Source organism: Puma concolor, chromosome A2 (assembly GCF_028749965.1).
Source record: "Puma concolor isolate L17-30 chromosome A2, mPumCon1.1.hap2, whole genome shotgun sequence".
Classification (NCBI taxonomy): domain Eukaryota; kingdom Metazoa; phylum Chordata; class Mammalia; order Carnivora; family Felidae; genus Puma; species Puma concolor.
Window position 1 is genome coordinate 158,094,088 of NC_141668.1, and position 12,824 is coordinate 158,106,911.

Below are 12,824 nucleotides of genomic sequence, written 5' to 3' on the forward strand. Positions count from 1 at the left end.
GACGCTTTCTTGGTCTCGTGTTCCACACGGGAGGCACAGGCATTGATTTAACCCACTCCTCTGTGCGGTACTGTCCCAGCCCTGCGCCATGATTGCCTCTGACCCTGACAGATGCAGCATCTGCCGGGCAGATGGCTCTTCTTAGCCACCCCTGTCCTGACGCCACCTTGGGCCCATAACCCCAGCTCGTGCCTGTGCTGCAGGTGCACTCCTGGGTCCTACGCCCATCCTTGTGTCTGCCCCCCACTCTTGCTCGGTCCCTGGACCCCTCCTGTTGCTTCAGCGTACCTTCCTGGGCAGGCTGGTGTACTGGGTGTGGGGGTTGGGCACAGCCAGGGCGAGCTCAGGAGGCCCACGGACCTCTGAGGGGTCGGATGGGGAGTCCCTCTCACAGTGGGACCCAGGCATGGGGGAGGCATAGGAGAAGCTGGGAGAAGGGACAATGGAGGGGGCAGCTGTGGGGGGGGTTCCCTGTAGGCCCGGGCCACATGGTGGGAATCAGCTCGGCTAGTGAAGGGGCAGGGTGGCTGAGTGAGGACGATGCACAGAGAGTGCTCCAGTAGGAGTAGGGCCTCTAAGTTTTGCTCAGGCCGGCCCCCAGAGGTGTCTCAGGTGGTAGGTGAATCTGACCCTGAGCCTTGGTTTCTCCATTTGTTCTCTCACCTGAAGATCTCAGGAAGGCCAAATGAGGCAATGCTGACTGGGCCCACGCATGGCAGAACACTCTGGAAGGCATACCTTATGCAAAGCGTGGGTCGCGGAAGCACAGACTAAACTTACATGTGTGTTCATCGGGCCACGGCCCCGAGGGAGGGGAGAGGTGTGCTCCATGGTGGGAATCATTACCTGCAGCCCAGGGATTCCCAGGTGGGCTGCTTTCCAGTCAGAGGGACACACAGTGGGTACCGAGGATATACTGCACGGTGACAGATGTCTTCCATGCTGAGAAAAAAGGCCGTCTGAAAGAAGCCCCCCCCCCCCCCCCCCCCCGGAAATCTGCTAGATGGTAGTTTTGGTCTACTCTGCCCCCAAGCGCCGCGGACAGTCCCGTGTCCTCCAGCTCCTCCAGCTCCTCCTAGTGGACGGCCTGGGATGCGGGCAGGAACCAGGTGGCCATCTTTCTTCGTCCGGCAGGGCCAGAGACCTTGGACAAGGGCGTTGCTTGTTTTCAGAGTAGCGGTCTTTTACATGCAGTCAGCAGAGGTAGCAAGGTCTCTGGATCGGTCAAGCTCTGAACAAGTGGCCCATGCGTCGGCCCTGTCGTTAACGTGTCCTTTCTGCTGCTTGCCGGAAACGTGCACGCGGCACGCCAGGGCTCCCTGCGCTTTACACGACTGTGGTGCAGGGACGCACACTTGGCTCGGCTGCGGCGCTTCTGGGTCCAGTGAGGCCCCCGAGGTGTCGCTTGCCCAGCCCTCACACTCCCTCTGCCCTTCCTGACCCCCCTTCTGCTATCCTTCCACGTCCTCCGGACAACAGAGCTTGGTGCGGGTCTCGGTGTGGACTCAGAAGGTACGCATCTGCTCTTCCTTCGTAGGTTTAAATGGGGCCTGCAACAGCTCGAGCGTCCCCACGTCAACCTCAGAGACCCCCGACTACTTGCTGTGAGTACTTCCCTGGTTGGCCCCCCTCTCCCCGCCCCACACTCTCCCCCGCACCGCGAGTTAGCAGAGGTAGGATCCGACTGCGTGTTGCTGTGTGGGAGTTCTAGGACCAGGCTCCCGCTCAAGCCAGGAAATCACCCACGAGGTGGGGGCTGGTGGGGGGCGGGGCGCGGCGACCACGGGCACCCCAGCCTCTCTCCGCAGCAGCCCCCTGGGCCCTGCTGGCCCCTCTCTCCCTCTCCCCAGGAAATATGCCACCATTTCCTCCTCGGAGCAGCGCCAGAGCTACAAGAACGACTTTAACGCGGAATACAGCGAGTACCGCGACCTGCACGCGCGCATTGAGCAGATCACACGGCGCTTCACGCAGCTGGACGCCCAGCTCCGGCAGTTGTCCCAGGGCTCCGAGGAATACGAGGTGGACACCCCCCTCCCCCGCCACTGTCCGCCGCGCTCACAGACATACTCTGGGCTGGGGGCCCGGCCCACCCCGGGCGCTGCACACTTGCCCCCCGTGCTCTGCACCCGACCCGGTGAGACGGGCCTGTTTCTCATGGGTGCAGCCAAACCCGAGGCCTCCAGCCCTAGCCATGGCCCCCGAGCCTGGCCTCTACCCCTCCCAGGTGAGGAGGGCCGCCGCATCTGCCGGTGTTTCTCACTGTCACGCCTGGCAGTCAGCTGTCCCTTGCTGCTGATGTGATTCAGGCCCATCCCCAGGGCTCAGCCGTGGAAGTCAGCGGGCTGTCACGCCAACTTTGGCCTCCTCTGCAATGGGGACGGTGGAGGCTGACTCCGCAGGTGGGAGATGACCTGTTAGGGCAGGGGTGGCGTCTGGAGCAACTGAAACAGCCAGGTCCCGCACAGAGCGGTGGGTCGGATTACTGGGTCCCCCCTGCAAGAGCACCTGGGGTCCTCTCTGCAGCTCACAGCCCATCCGTGCTCTCAGAGGCACAGGGGGAGGGGCTGGAGGGTTCCTGTGGTCCCCTGCCCGTTTTAGGACTCCCTCGTCCTCTGATCAAAGGCGTGCAGGCTCCCCGAGCTGACCGTGTTGGAGCTCACCGGTGGGGGGTCGGGGGGGGGCTCTACCCTTGGTCAGCAGCCCTGGGACTCCAGCCTCCCCTCATGCCACCTTTCGGAGCTAGTTATCTGATTGATCGGGTGTTGAGGTCCGTCTCCCCTCGTGGGAGCCACCTTGGTTTCCAGACGAAACCAGCTTGTAATTAGAGGCACGATCGGGGTTCTGAGGGTCTGGGATACATGAGTCCCTGGGGTCTCTCTCTCTCTTCCCTCCTGCAGCCCCCACGTGGACATCCCCCAGTAGCTCCCTGCACCCTCGGATGGTTGGCCTTGAACAGAGGACAGGCCAACTGGGTGTGAGGGAAGGAGGCCACCCAGCCTGCTCTTTGCCTCCTCCCTCCCACGGTTCTGACCGGCCCCTCCCACTGTGCTGCCCATCGTGCTGGTCCCTGAGGCTGGGCCCCTGCCTCTCTCTCCCCTGGCCCAACATCCTCCCCCCACCTCCTGCCTTGTTCATCTCCCCTCCCCACCCCTCCGCCTGCCTCTCTTTACTTTGGTCAGCTTCCCTCACGCCATGCTGAGGCTATTGTCTCAAGGCAGGTGGTGACTGTGCAGGTCACAGGTTATCAGGGAGAAGGGGTCACTCAGTTGGGGTTTCCTGCAGCCAGGGTCATTGTTCGCTTTCTTTTGTTTTCCAGACTACTCGCGGGCAGATTTTGCAGGAATATCGAAAAATCAAAAAGGTAAGTATCTACCCTTTGTGGGCTTGGGGAGGGGGTCAGACGAAGCTGGCTTAAGGTGAGCAGCACTAGAGTCCGAGAGAGGACGGAAGGGGGATGGGCCTTGGCTAGGCTGGAGTCTTGGGTCCTCAGGGCAGTCCCTGCCCCCATTGACAGCTAAGAAACTCAGCCCGTCCCTCCCTGGGCACCCCAGCACCCTCCAGCTCTCCCACTGCTTCGTGGGTGCAGCCCCCAGGCTCTTTCCGGCTCCCTCCAAGGTCAAGGGAGGAGCCGAAGCTTCCCGCCCCCAGCTGCTAGTCTGGCAGGAATGCCTAGTCAGGGCTCTGTCAGTTCTTGCTCCTCAAGGCCACGAGCTGTGGGTTCACCACGTGTGTGCCCCCGTGTGCCAGGGTGTTTCTCTGCCAGCCAGGTCCCAGCCCAGGAAGGAGACTTTGTGACAGTCTTGCCTCCGACCCTCATCCTGGCAGTGACCGTGTTTCCCAGGATGGGGCTCGGTGGCGGGGGGACACCAGCCCAGGGCTCTGGCCCAAGGTAGAGCAAGGGTCCCTGTCATTGCTTGGTGGGCACTGGCCTGCACGTAGGGGGAGTGGGAGCCCGAGGCGACCAGCAGGCTGGCCTCTTCACACAGGGCACGCTCTGGGGTGGCGGCTGCAGGATGTGGCTCAGCCCTGCCGCTGCTCTCTTGCAGACCAACACCAACTACAGCCAGGAGAAGCACCGCTGCGAGTACCTGCACAGCAAGCTGGCCCACATCAAGAGGCTCATCGCCGAGTACGACCAGCGACAGCTGCAGGCCTGGCCCTAGCCTGAGGCCACGGGGCTGGTGGTCCAGGCCGGCTCCCCACGCCGGGCCAACCCTCCTGGATGGTGGGGGAGCTGGGGGTGGGGGGTGGGGGTGGTGGGGAGTTCCAGAGCGGAAAAAAAGAGATTTATTTAAACAAATAAACACGAGGAAGACACATTCATCTGAGCCAGCAACGCCGGCTTTCGGGGGAGCCCCTGCAGACCTGGTGCCCACAGGTCACAGATCCAGGTGCAGGGGCCGGCGTCTCATCCCACTCCCCCGCCCCCCCCACCTCCTGAGGAGCCCCCACCTCTTCTCCGGCCCACAGCCCAAGGGGCTTGAGCTTCCCCCTCCCCGAAAGACTCCAAGGCCAGCCTGCCTGCCTTTTCTAGTTTTATACAAAGACAGCCACTTTTAGCTACTGCTTATGAGACTTCAGTCTATTTTTGTATGAGAGAGAAAGCATCTTTTCTAAACCTGTGCCTCCCCTCCTTGGACACCAGGGTCTAGATGCCGCCCTGTGTCCTTTCTGCAGTATTACAGATGCCATCTGAAAGTCTTGCTCCTGAGGGCTGAGGAGAGAACCAAGGAGGGGGCGGTGGGCAGGGGCGGGGGTGCAGCTGATGCCCACGTTTGGCTGTGCTCCCGCCCCGGGCCCTCCCCACAGCCCCGGGCCTCTCCCGGCCCAGGCCGGGACGGGGTCTCTGCTCTAAGGGGGGTAGAGGCCCGCCCAGGTCTATTTCGAGAACTCCAGCTGGCCCCAGAGCAGCTGCTGAGAGCCGGAGGGGCAGAGCGGCTCTCGGCCCACCAGGCCTACCCTGCTATTTCAGGCCCTCAGCTGTAGGGGGTCACTGGGGGTTTTCTGTGCTACGAGCTCACACTGCAACAACAGTGTCGGATTTTCTTTTATTACGTTCTCCATTTCCCCCTTTGCTGCTGCTTTTCTTTTCGCGCTGAGACCGTGTGGTCTCCATGCTGTTGACCTCACTCCATCCCTCAGTCCACTTGTGGGTCTTGGGGTCATCTTAGCAGAGTCACCGCAGGGTTTACACTCAGGGAGGGGCTGGGGGGGGGGGGTTGATGGGGTCATGGGACCCCCTGAGAGTGAGCTCAGAAAACGTGCCCCGTCCGCCCACTCTGGGCGGGGGGCGTGGGATCCATGGACACCATCATTGCTGCTTAGTAGCTGTGCCTAGTCTAGTGTCCCCCAGTGTTGGGGGACCACATGTATGTGTGTGTACGTGTGTGTGAGGGCCCCGCCGGGGTGCAGTGGGGACAGAGGCGTGTGTTCACATTCAGGGCCGCATTCAGCGAAGCCACAACCAGGGAAGGCAGACGGAGAGGCTGCAACCTGGAGCCTGGGGTCATGCGCTGGGTGGGTGGGGGGTGCTGTCGCCAACAGTAGTGAGGCAGGGAGAGCAGAAATGCTCACGCAGAAAAATGTCTATTTTTCCAAGCCATGGGGACGTCTCCTAACGGTTTCCCAAAGAGCAGGTGCCCTCACGGAGGCACCGGCAGTGTGCCTGCCCCACCCAAGGCTCCTTTCTTGGGACCCCTGGGATGCCCCGAGCACCGAGGGAACTGACCCCTCATGTTTCAGTGGTTGTTTTGTTTTTTTTTATTTGGGATGGAGTGGGATAAGGGTTGAGCAGACTCCAGGGACCCCCCCAAGTTCTGCAGACAGCCGCGTTGTACGCGTAGACTGTCCTCAGCTGGACGCGCGGACCCGGGTGAAAAGGGATTATTTAAGGAGGCTGCAGCCCTCGGGGCTGACCCGGCCCTCTGCCCTGGGAACCGGTTCAAGGGACTCTCAGTTGAATTTCCTTTTTGTTGTTGGCTTTTTGTTGTTTTTTGTTGTTGTTGTTTTTCTCCTTTTAAGGAATTATGAAGCTAAGAAAAAGTTTTGTGCTTTGGGGGTTGATGGACAAAAGTTCTGGCTGATTAAATATGGTCTAACTTATTGATACTGTGTTTTGCACCCCCTTTTTAATATTGTACTGTGGAGAAAAACTATTTTGAGCCATGGAGTTGGTGTTTACAAGAACTTTTCACTTTTGCCAAAATGTTACGATTGAAAGGCATCCGCGTCTTCAGTTTCCTAATATTTTCTTAAAAGATCTAGTGTCCTTTTTGTACACTAAACAGGTGAATGCTGATTTTTTTTCAACCTACAATAAATTTCACTGAACCGAACCTAGCAGCCCGGAGTGCCTGGGTGCATTTGTGTCTGTCACAGCCAGGGGCCTCCTGGGCCCCTGTGGGGGAGGGCTGGGGTCAGGACTAGACTTGGCCGGCCCCGGAGTAGCCATGGTGATGAGCACACGTGGGGGTGAGGCCGGCCGGTGGAGGCTGACCCGGCAAGGTGATGGGCCCTGCAGGTGCCAAGGCATGAGGCCAGACCACTTGGTCACAGGCAGGAGAGGAATGGACACTGGGGATGTGGGGGCAGCGGGGAGCCAGGGTGGTGTATGAGCAGGGCCGTGTCCCCGGGTGTGGACAGGGTAGGCCAGGCCCAGCAGAGGCCTCCCGAAGTGCCAGAGCCCCCAGGAGCAGGGAACGCGTGGGGCCAGGGGAGCACCCATGTTTGGGGAAATGATGAAAACGGCGGTGACGGCACTATTTTATTGTTTCTCCCAACTAGGCCGGCTCGCCGGGGCCGCCCCTGTGCCCATGATGGGGATGGGGACGCTGAGGCCCAGTGGAATCCCACAGGCCCGGGATGCCAGCAGGGATGGCTGTCCTTGTCCCATGTTCCAGGTGAGGAGCTGAAGGCAAGGCAGGGGTCAGGGTCCTGTTCTTGAAGGACGTGGTGCGGGTGGGTGTTTATCTTAGGAAGGAAAAATAGATAAAGAGTAAGACTGGGATTAAAGGGGTCCAGGGGTCAGGGGCTGTGGGCCTTAGCCTCTGGGACAGCCCTGCTGGCCAGCAGCCTTGGTCCGAGTTCTAAGGTGGCCTGGGAATCCAAGGGGCGCAGGAGACAAGGTCAGGCAGGCCCTGTGGGGCAGAGTGTACCCTGCTCCCCGGGCGGCCTGCCTGTACCGTTCTTCTTGGGGATAACATCTCTCTCCCCCACGGTCTGGAGTCCAGGGCCAGCGTCCGCCTCCTTCAACCCCGTCACGCCTCAGCTTCTCCTTGCCCACCCGACTCCCTAGGCCCTCCACCAGACTTCCCTGCAGCCCCCGTGCCTCCCAGGGTGGCCGTCACCCCCGGCACCTCAGCGGCAGGCAGTCCCGTGACCATCCTTCCCGCGCCAAGGACGTCACAAGTCCAGCCCCCCAGCCCCAGAAGGGTCTTCCCAAGCTCACAATCTGTACCATGGCCGAGGGGCTAGGGGCCGCCCACCATTCCGGCCACTTGTTGGACGACATCCCCAGGTGTCATCTTGCCGGCACTCCGATCCCACAGTCCCTCCTGCGCGCCAGGCTCCACCTGGGCACTGGCACTCGGTGGCTGAGACAGCCCTGCCCCTGCCCTCGAGAGCCCCACCAGGGTCCCCAGGTGGTCCCTGCGATCACTGTACGGTGCCCACTTGTCTGCCAGGATTAGAAGCAGCCCGAGGCCACGTCCTCCCAGCCCCCCACCCAGCCACCCCACTGCCCTTCCGGGGAGCCTGTCTGGGTCAGCTCTGCCCCCACCATCTTCCTGGCCCCTCCTGCAGGCCGCCCAGTGAATGCCAGGGCTCCCCAGGCCTGGGGCTGGGGACCTCTCTGGTCTCTGCACACATTCCCAGGTCACTTGTCACGTGGAGGCACAAGCTCCCTCCCGTCTTCTGGCACCTACTGGATTTCAATTCTTGGAGCTGGCATCAGACCCCACAGGTGAAGGGCTCAGTCCCACACAAGACCACCCCGACTTCAGACACCTGCCACAAGTCTCGGGCCACCCAAACTTCTGACCCACTGGCTATACATCAGGGGTTCCCTCGGCTCCCCCCCTTGGTTTGCCAGAATGGCTCACAGTGCTCAGGAGAACACTCCCAACAGCCGGAGGAGGTAGATGGTGAAGGCAGGGAGCGAAGAATGGCACTGGGCTTCCATGCCTTCTCCAGATGTGCCACCGCCCATCATGGGGGCAGCACCGTCATGTGCTTCCCGAGCCCTCCTTGTTGGGTTTTTGCAGAGGCTCCGTTATGTACATATGATGAAATCACTGGCCGTTGGTGACTGGACTCAATCTCCAGCCAGGAACTGGGGATGAAACCCAAATATTATACAATACTCCCTCCCTCCAGCCTCGAGGGTCTGCCCTTGTCCCCAGACCGCTTCTCTTCCCTCCCACCCGGCCACCTTTCCATCTGCCCCCGAACCCACTCCCCCAGGTTTTTGCCTGGGCAGTCCTTCCTATCTCCCCATAAGAGATGTCCTCTTGTCTCAAGAACCTTGCAGCAACCACCTCCTCCAGGCAGCCTGCCCTTGCCTGACCCTATCTGTGAGTTGCCTCTGGCTAGGTAGGGGCGCCCCAGTGTACTTCGGACGCCCCTACACTGGAGCCCCTTGAGGGTAAAGCCTGGAGCCAGAGTCTGGAAGCCCACAACCCCCAAGGCCAGGCCCTGACCATGTTTCCTGCAAACGTTCCCAACTATCCACCTTTTGGGTCAGCTCCAGTGGTGGAAACTTTCCAGCCGGAGGAGGCCGCTTGTTTTGGAAAGTTCCTGGGGGAGCCGCCCCCGCCCGCCCGCCGGGTTCCCACGCTCCCTTATCACTGGGTGCTAGGGGGGCGCCGTGCTGTGCCTGCCTAGCTCCTCCCCAGCTGACCTCGTTGGTCCTGTCCACCCCCTCCCTTCCGCTGCCCTCTCACCAAACACCGGCCCCCTCCAGCCTGGCCCTGCCAAGCCCTCCTGCCACAGGTAGGGAAATCGAGGCCTCGCAGCGCCCCCTACACGCACCATGTGAGCCCTGTCGGGAGTGTCTTCTGCTCAGGAAGGGGGAGGCCGAGGCGGCCTAGGCTGAAGCAGTGTTTGGCTCGGGAGTCAAAAGTTCTGGTCTTAGTTTCCACTGCAGTATCTCGGACCCAGGTGCCCAGCCCCCCTGCCCTGCTCCAGCTCCACCTTTTGCTTTGTGGCTGGGCCTGGCGCGCTCTCGCAACCATTATTGTCCTCTTTTGCAAAATGAGGCAAAGTGGCCGAGCGCCTTAAGCGACTGTGGTGCGAAGTGAATCCACGCGCTCCGTGCTCGGGCCGGGGTCTGGAGCCCACGTGGATGTCCTGCCGCGCCAGGCAGGGCGGGATCCCAAGGGCGGTGATGGCTAAGGTCTCCGGGGCCTTGAACCCGAATCTTAGGCAGACGCGCCCCTCCTCCCCGCGCGCCCCTCCTCCCTGGCGCGGGTGGGGTGAGGGGCGGGGCGTGGGCGGGGCCGCGGCTCTTTTCTCTGGAGTTCGCGCGCCCCGAGCCCTCGCCGTCCGCCACTGTCCGAGTTGACTCCACGCCGGTGAGTGCGTCCCCGGGTTTGGTGCGGGCTCTCCGGGGACCGCAGTCGCCTCGGTCCGCCGGCTCCCGTGTCGCCGCTGACCTGCCCACCCTCCGCCCCTAGCTCTCCGCGATGGAGGCCACAGCCGAGTTCGTGGTCGAAAGCCCCGACGTGGTCTACGGCCCTGACGCCATCGAGGCTCAGTACGAGTACCGGACAACGTGCGTCAGCCGCGAGGGCGGTGTCCTCAAGGTAGGCAGGGGACCAGGAGTTGTGGGGTGGGAATGGGGGAACTAGGGAGCCAGGAGGGGACGGGAATGACCCAACGTCTGTGGGCCTGTCCCTGCAGTAAGAGGGGGATGTGGCCCCAGACTCACTGCACCGCCCGTCCCCAGGTATACCCCACGTCCACGCGCTTCACCTTCCGGACCGTCCGGCAGGTGCCCCGGCTCGGGGTCATGCTCGTCGGCTGGGGTGGGAACAACGGCTCCACGCTCACCGCTGCCGTGCTGGCCAACCGGCTGCGCCTGTCCTGGCCCACGCGCACCGGCCGCAAGGTGGGGGGTCGGGTGGGGCTTGGCCTTGGCCGGAGTCGGTGCGGGAGGGAGAAGGGCCTCTAGGGGGCGGAGCTCTACGAAGGAGGGGGGGCCCTCAGGGGGAGGAGCCTAAGGTGCCGGCCGGCTCCCGTGGTGGGGGGAACCTCCAAACGGGGAGCCGCTTCTGCGGCTGAGGCGTCCAAAAGTAAGGCGGAGCTTGAGGATGCCGGGCGGGGCCCTGGCCGGCCAGCGGCCCACGCCACGCCCCACCTCACTCCGCCCCGCCTGCCGCCCCCCAGGAGGCCAACTACTACGGCTCGCTGACGCAGGCCGGCACCGTTAGCCTGGGCTTGGACGCCGAGGGCCAGGAGGTGTTCGTGCCCTTCAGCGCACTGCTGCCCATGGTGGCACCCGACGACCTCGTGTTCGACGGTGGGCGGGGCCCTAGGCAGGGGCGGGTGGGAGGCGGGGCCTGGAGGGGCCTAGGTTCCGGGCTGGGCTGAGCTTGGGGGTGTTAGCCTCCCACCCCGCACCCCGCGCCGCAGGCTGGGACATATCATCCGTGAACCTGGCTGAGGCCATGCGGCGCGCGCAAGTATTGGATTGGGGACTGCAGGAGCAACTGTGGCCACACATGGAGTCCCTCCGCCCCCGGCCCTCTGTCTACATCCCCGAGTTCATCGCCGCTAACCAGAGTGCGCGTGCGGACAACCTCATACTTGGCACTCGCGCCCAGCAGGTGCAGCCCCGCCCCAAGTCCTTTATCCCTTGCCACTTGTTGCTCCCGCCGTTTGCCCCCACGTTCTCTATCCGTCTTTTGTCTTCACGCTCCCATCCTGAGGGTCCACACCTCACTCTGCACTTGGGCAACTGAGTCGCCCAGACCTCTCCAGATCGAGGGGCCTGTACGACCTCCTTCCCTCCCCGCCCAGTTGGAGCAGATCCGCAGGGACATCCGTGACTTCCGGTCCAGCGCTGGGCTAGACAAAGTCATCGTCCTGTGGACAGCGAACACGGAGCGCTTCTGCGAAGTGGTCCCAGGCCTCAATGACACTGCTGAGAACTTGCTGCGTACCATCCAGGTGGGGGTGCACACGGGGTTGGAGAGGGGTCAGGGCCAGAGCCGCAAAGAACCCCTCCGTGCTGACTGCCCGCCTACGTCCGCAGCTGGGCCTGGAGGTGTCGCCCTCCACTCTCTTCGCTGTGGCCAGCATCTTGGAGGGCTGTGCCTTCCTCAACGGGTCCCCGCAGAACACGCTGGTACCCGGGGCCCTCGAGCTTGCACGTCAGCGACGCGTCTTCGTGGGTGGAGACGACTTCAAGTCAGGACAGACCAAGGTCAAGTCCGTACTGGTGGACTTCCTTATTGGCTCCGGCCTCAAGGTGCGTGGGCCCCGGGGGTGCACGGCGCAGGAGGGGGTGCTTGGACCCTAAGCGCCGGGGTTGTGCGCTGTGGGGCCTGCAGCTGCCGCGGGGCCCCTTTTTCCCCGCAGACCATGTCCATCGTGAGCTACAACCACCTGGGCAACAACGACGGGCAGAACCTGTCGGCGCCGCCACAGTTCCGCTCCAAGGAGGTGTCCAAGAGCAGCGTGGTGGATGACATGGTGCAGAGCAACCCGGTGCTCTACGCACCCGGCGAGGAGCCCGACCACTGTGTGCGTGGGCCGTGGGCCGCTATGGGGGTGGGGTGGGGCTGGGGGCTCCCGGCCGAGGAGGGCGGGGACCCCTGTGACCTCGTGCTGCCCTCCAGGTGGTCATCAAGTACGTGCCGTACGTGGGCGACAGCAAGCGTGCGTTGGATGAGTACACGTCGGAGCTGATGCTGGGCGGCACCAACACGCTGGTGCTGCACAACACGTGCGAGGTGCGGGGCCCGCCGGGGCGGGAGGGGGGCTGCCCACCGGCCCCCCCTACCTTCTGACTCCCCCCCCCCCCCCCCCCCCCCGGCCCCACAGGACTCGCTTCTGGCCGCGCCCATCATGCTAGACCTGGTGCTGCTGACCGAACTGTGCCAGCGAGTGAGCTTCTGCACCGACGCCGACCCCGAGCCGCAGACCTTCCACTCGGTGCTGTCGCTGCTCAGCTTCCTCTTCAAGGCGCCGCTAGTGCCCCCGGGCAGCCCGGTGGTCAATGCGCTCTTCCGCCAGCGCAGCTGCATCGAGAATATCCTCAGGTGCGCCCTGGCCTTGGGGCTCCCAGGCCCAGGCCCTACTGGCCACAGGGATTCTAGGGATCGGAGGCCGCGGGGTCCACCGGCTGCGGAGTCCGGCCCCCGCTAACCCCCAGCCTTTTCCCCAGGGCCTGTGTGGGGCTCCCGCCACAGAACCACATGCTTCTGGAGCACAAGATGGAGCGCCCGGGCCTCACGCGAGGGGGGCCCGTGGTCGCTGCCTGCCCTGTGCCTTGCAAGAAGGGACCAGCGCCAGCTGACCCCAACGGCTGTACGGGTGATGCCAACGGGCACTCGCAGGTTGACGCACCCCAGATGCCCACCACTTAAGGCCATGGTCATTCTTCTGCCCCCAAACTCCGGCCTCCATTGCCCCTCAGGACCCAACCTTTCCAAGACCCCTAAAGACAATAAAGCCAGTGCCACTACGGCCACAGCATCACCTGTGGGTTCTTGGCGCCTGCGACCTAATCCTAATCACCCCACCCCCCCACTCTAGACCCCATTTCCCGTTTCTCACGTGGTAGACTCCAACCTACCCTTCAAAAACTGATGTCCCAAATC

General features: G+C 62.9%; 2 protein-coding genes across 3 annotated transcripts in view; both read left to right on the top strand.

Annotated features, from left to right (window-relative positions):
- Positions 1–4,237, top strand: part of ELL (elongation factor for RNA polymerase II) — a 75,928-nt gene extending 71,691 nt beyond the window's left edge. Inside the window, exons 9-12 of the mRNA XM_025916457.2 lie at positions 1,538–1,604; positions 1,851–2,022; positions 3,320–3,364; positions 4,050–4,237. Of these exons, the coding sequence (XP_025772242.1) occupies positions 1,538–1,604; positions 1,851–2,022; positions 3,320–3,364; positions 4,050–4,166 (401 nt within the window). The 3' untranslated portion in view covers positions 4,167–4,237. The remainder of the gene's footprint in view (positions 1–1,537; positions 1,605–1,850; positions 2,023–3,319; positions 3,365–4,049) is intronic.
- Positions 4,238–9,464: 5,227 nt separating this feature from the next.
- Positions 9,465–12,699, top strand: ISYNA1 (inositol-3-phosphate synthase 1). Of its 2 annotated transcripts, XM_025916244.2 has the most exons (11): positions 9,465–9,572; positions 9,675–9,803; positions 9,947–10,108; positions 10,387–10,519; positions 10,633–10,826; positions 11,020–11,169; positions 11,255–11,470; positions 11,581–11,745; positions 11,841–11,954; positions 12,046–12,263; positions 12,389–12,699. In XM_025916244.2, exons 2-11 carry the CDS (start codon positions 9,684–9,686, stop codon positions 12,588–12,590), a joined length of 1,674 nt encoding a protein of 557 aa, XP_025772029.1. In that variant the 5' UTR covers positions 9,465–9,572; positions 9,675–9,683; the 3' UTR covers positions 12,591–12,699. The 2 variants fall into 2 exon arrangements, with proteins under 2 accessions (XP_025772029.1, XP_025772031.1); XM_025916246.2 differs by lacking the exons at positions 9,465–9,572; positions 9,947–10,108.
- Positions 12,700–12,824: the final 125 nt, after the last annotated feature.

Coding starts and splice junctions, on each gene's coding strand:
- ISYNA1 (XM_025916244.2), top strand. CDS start 9,684: ATGGAGGCCACAGCCGAGTTCGTGGTCGAAAGCCCCGACGTGGTCTAC. Junction 10,520..10,632: donor CGACGACCTCGTGTTCGACG/GTGGGCGGGGCC, acceptor CCCGCGCCGCAG/GCTGGGACATATCATCCGTG. Junction 11,170..11,254: donor ACTTGCTGCGTACCATCCAG/GTGGGGGTGCAC, acceptor CTACGTCCGCAG/CTGGGCCTGGAGGTGTCGCC.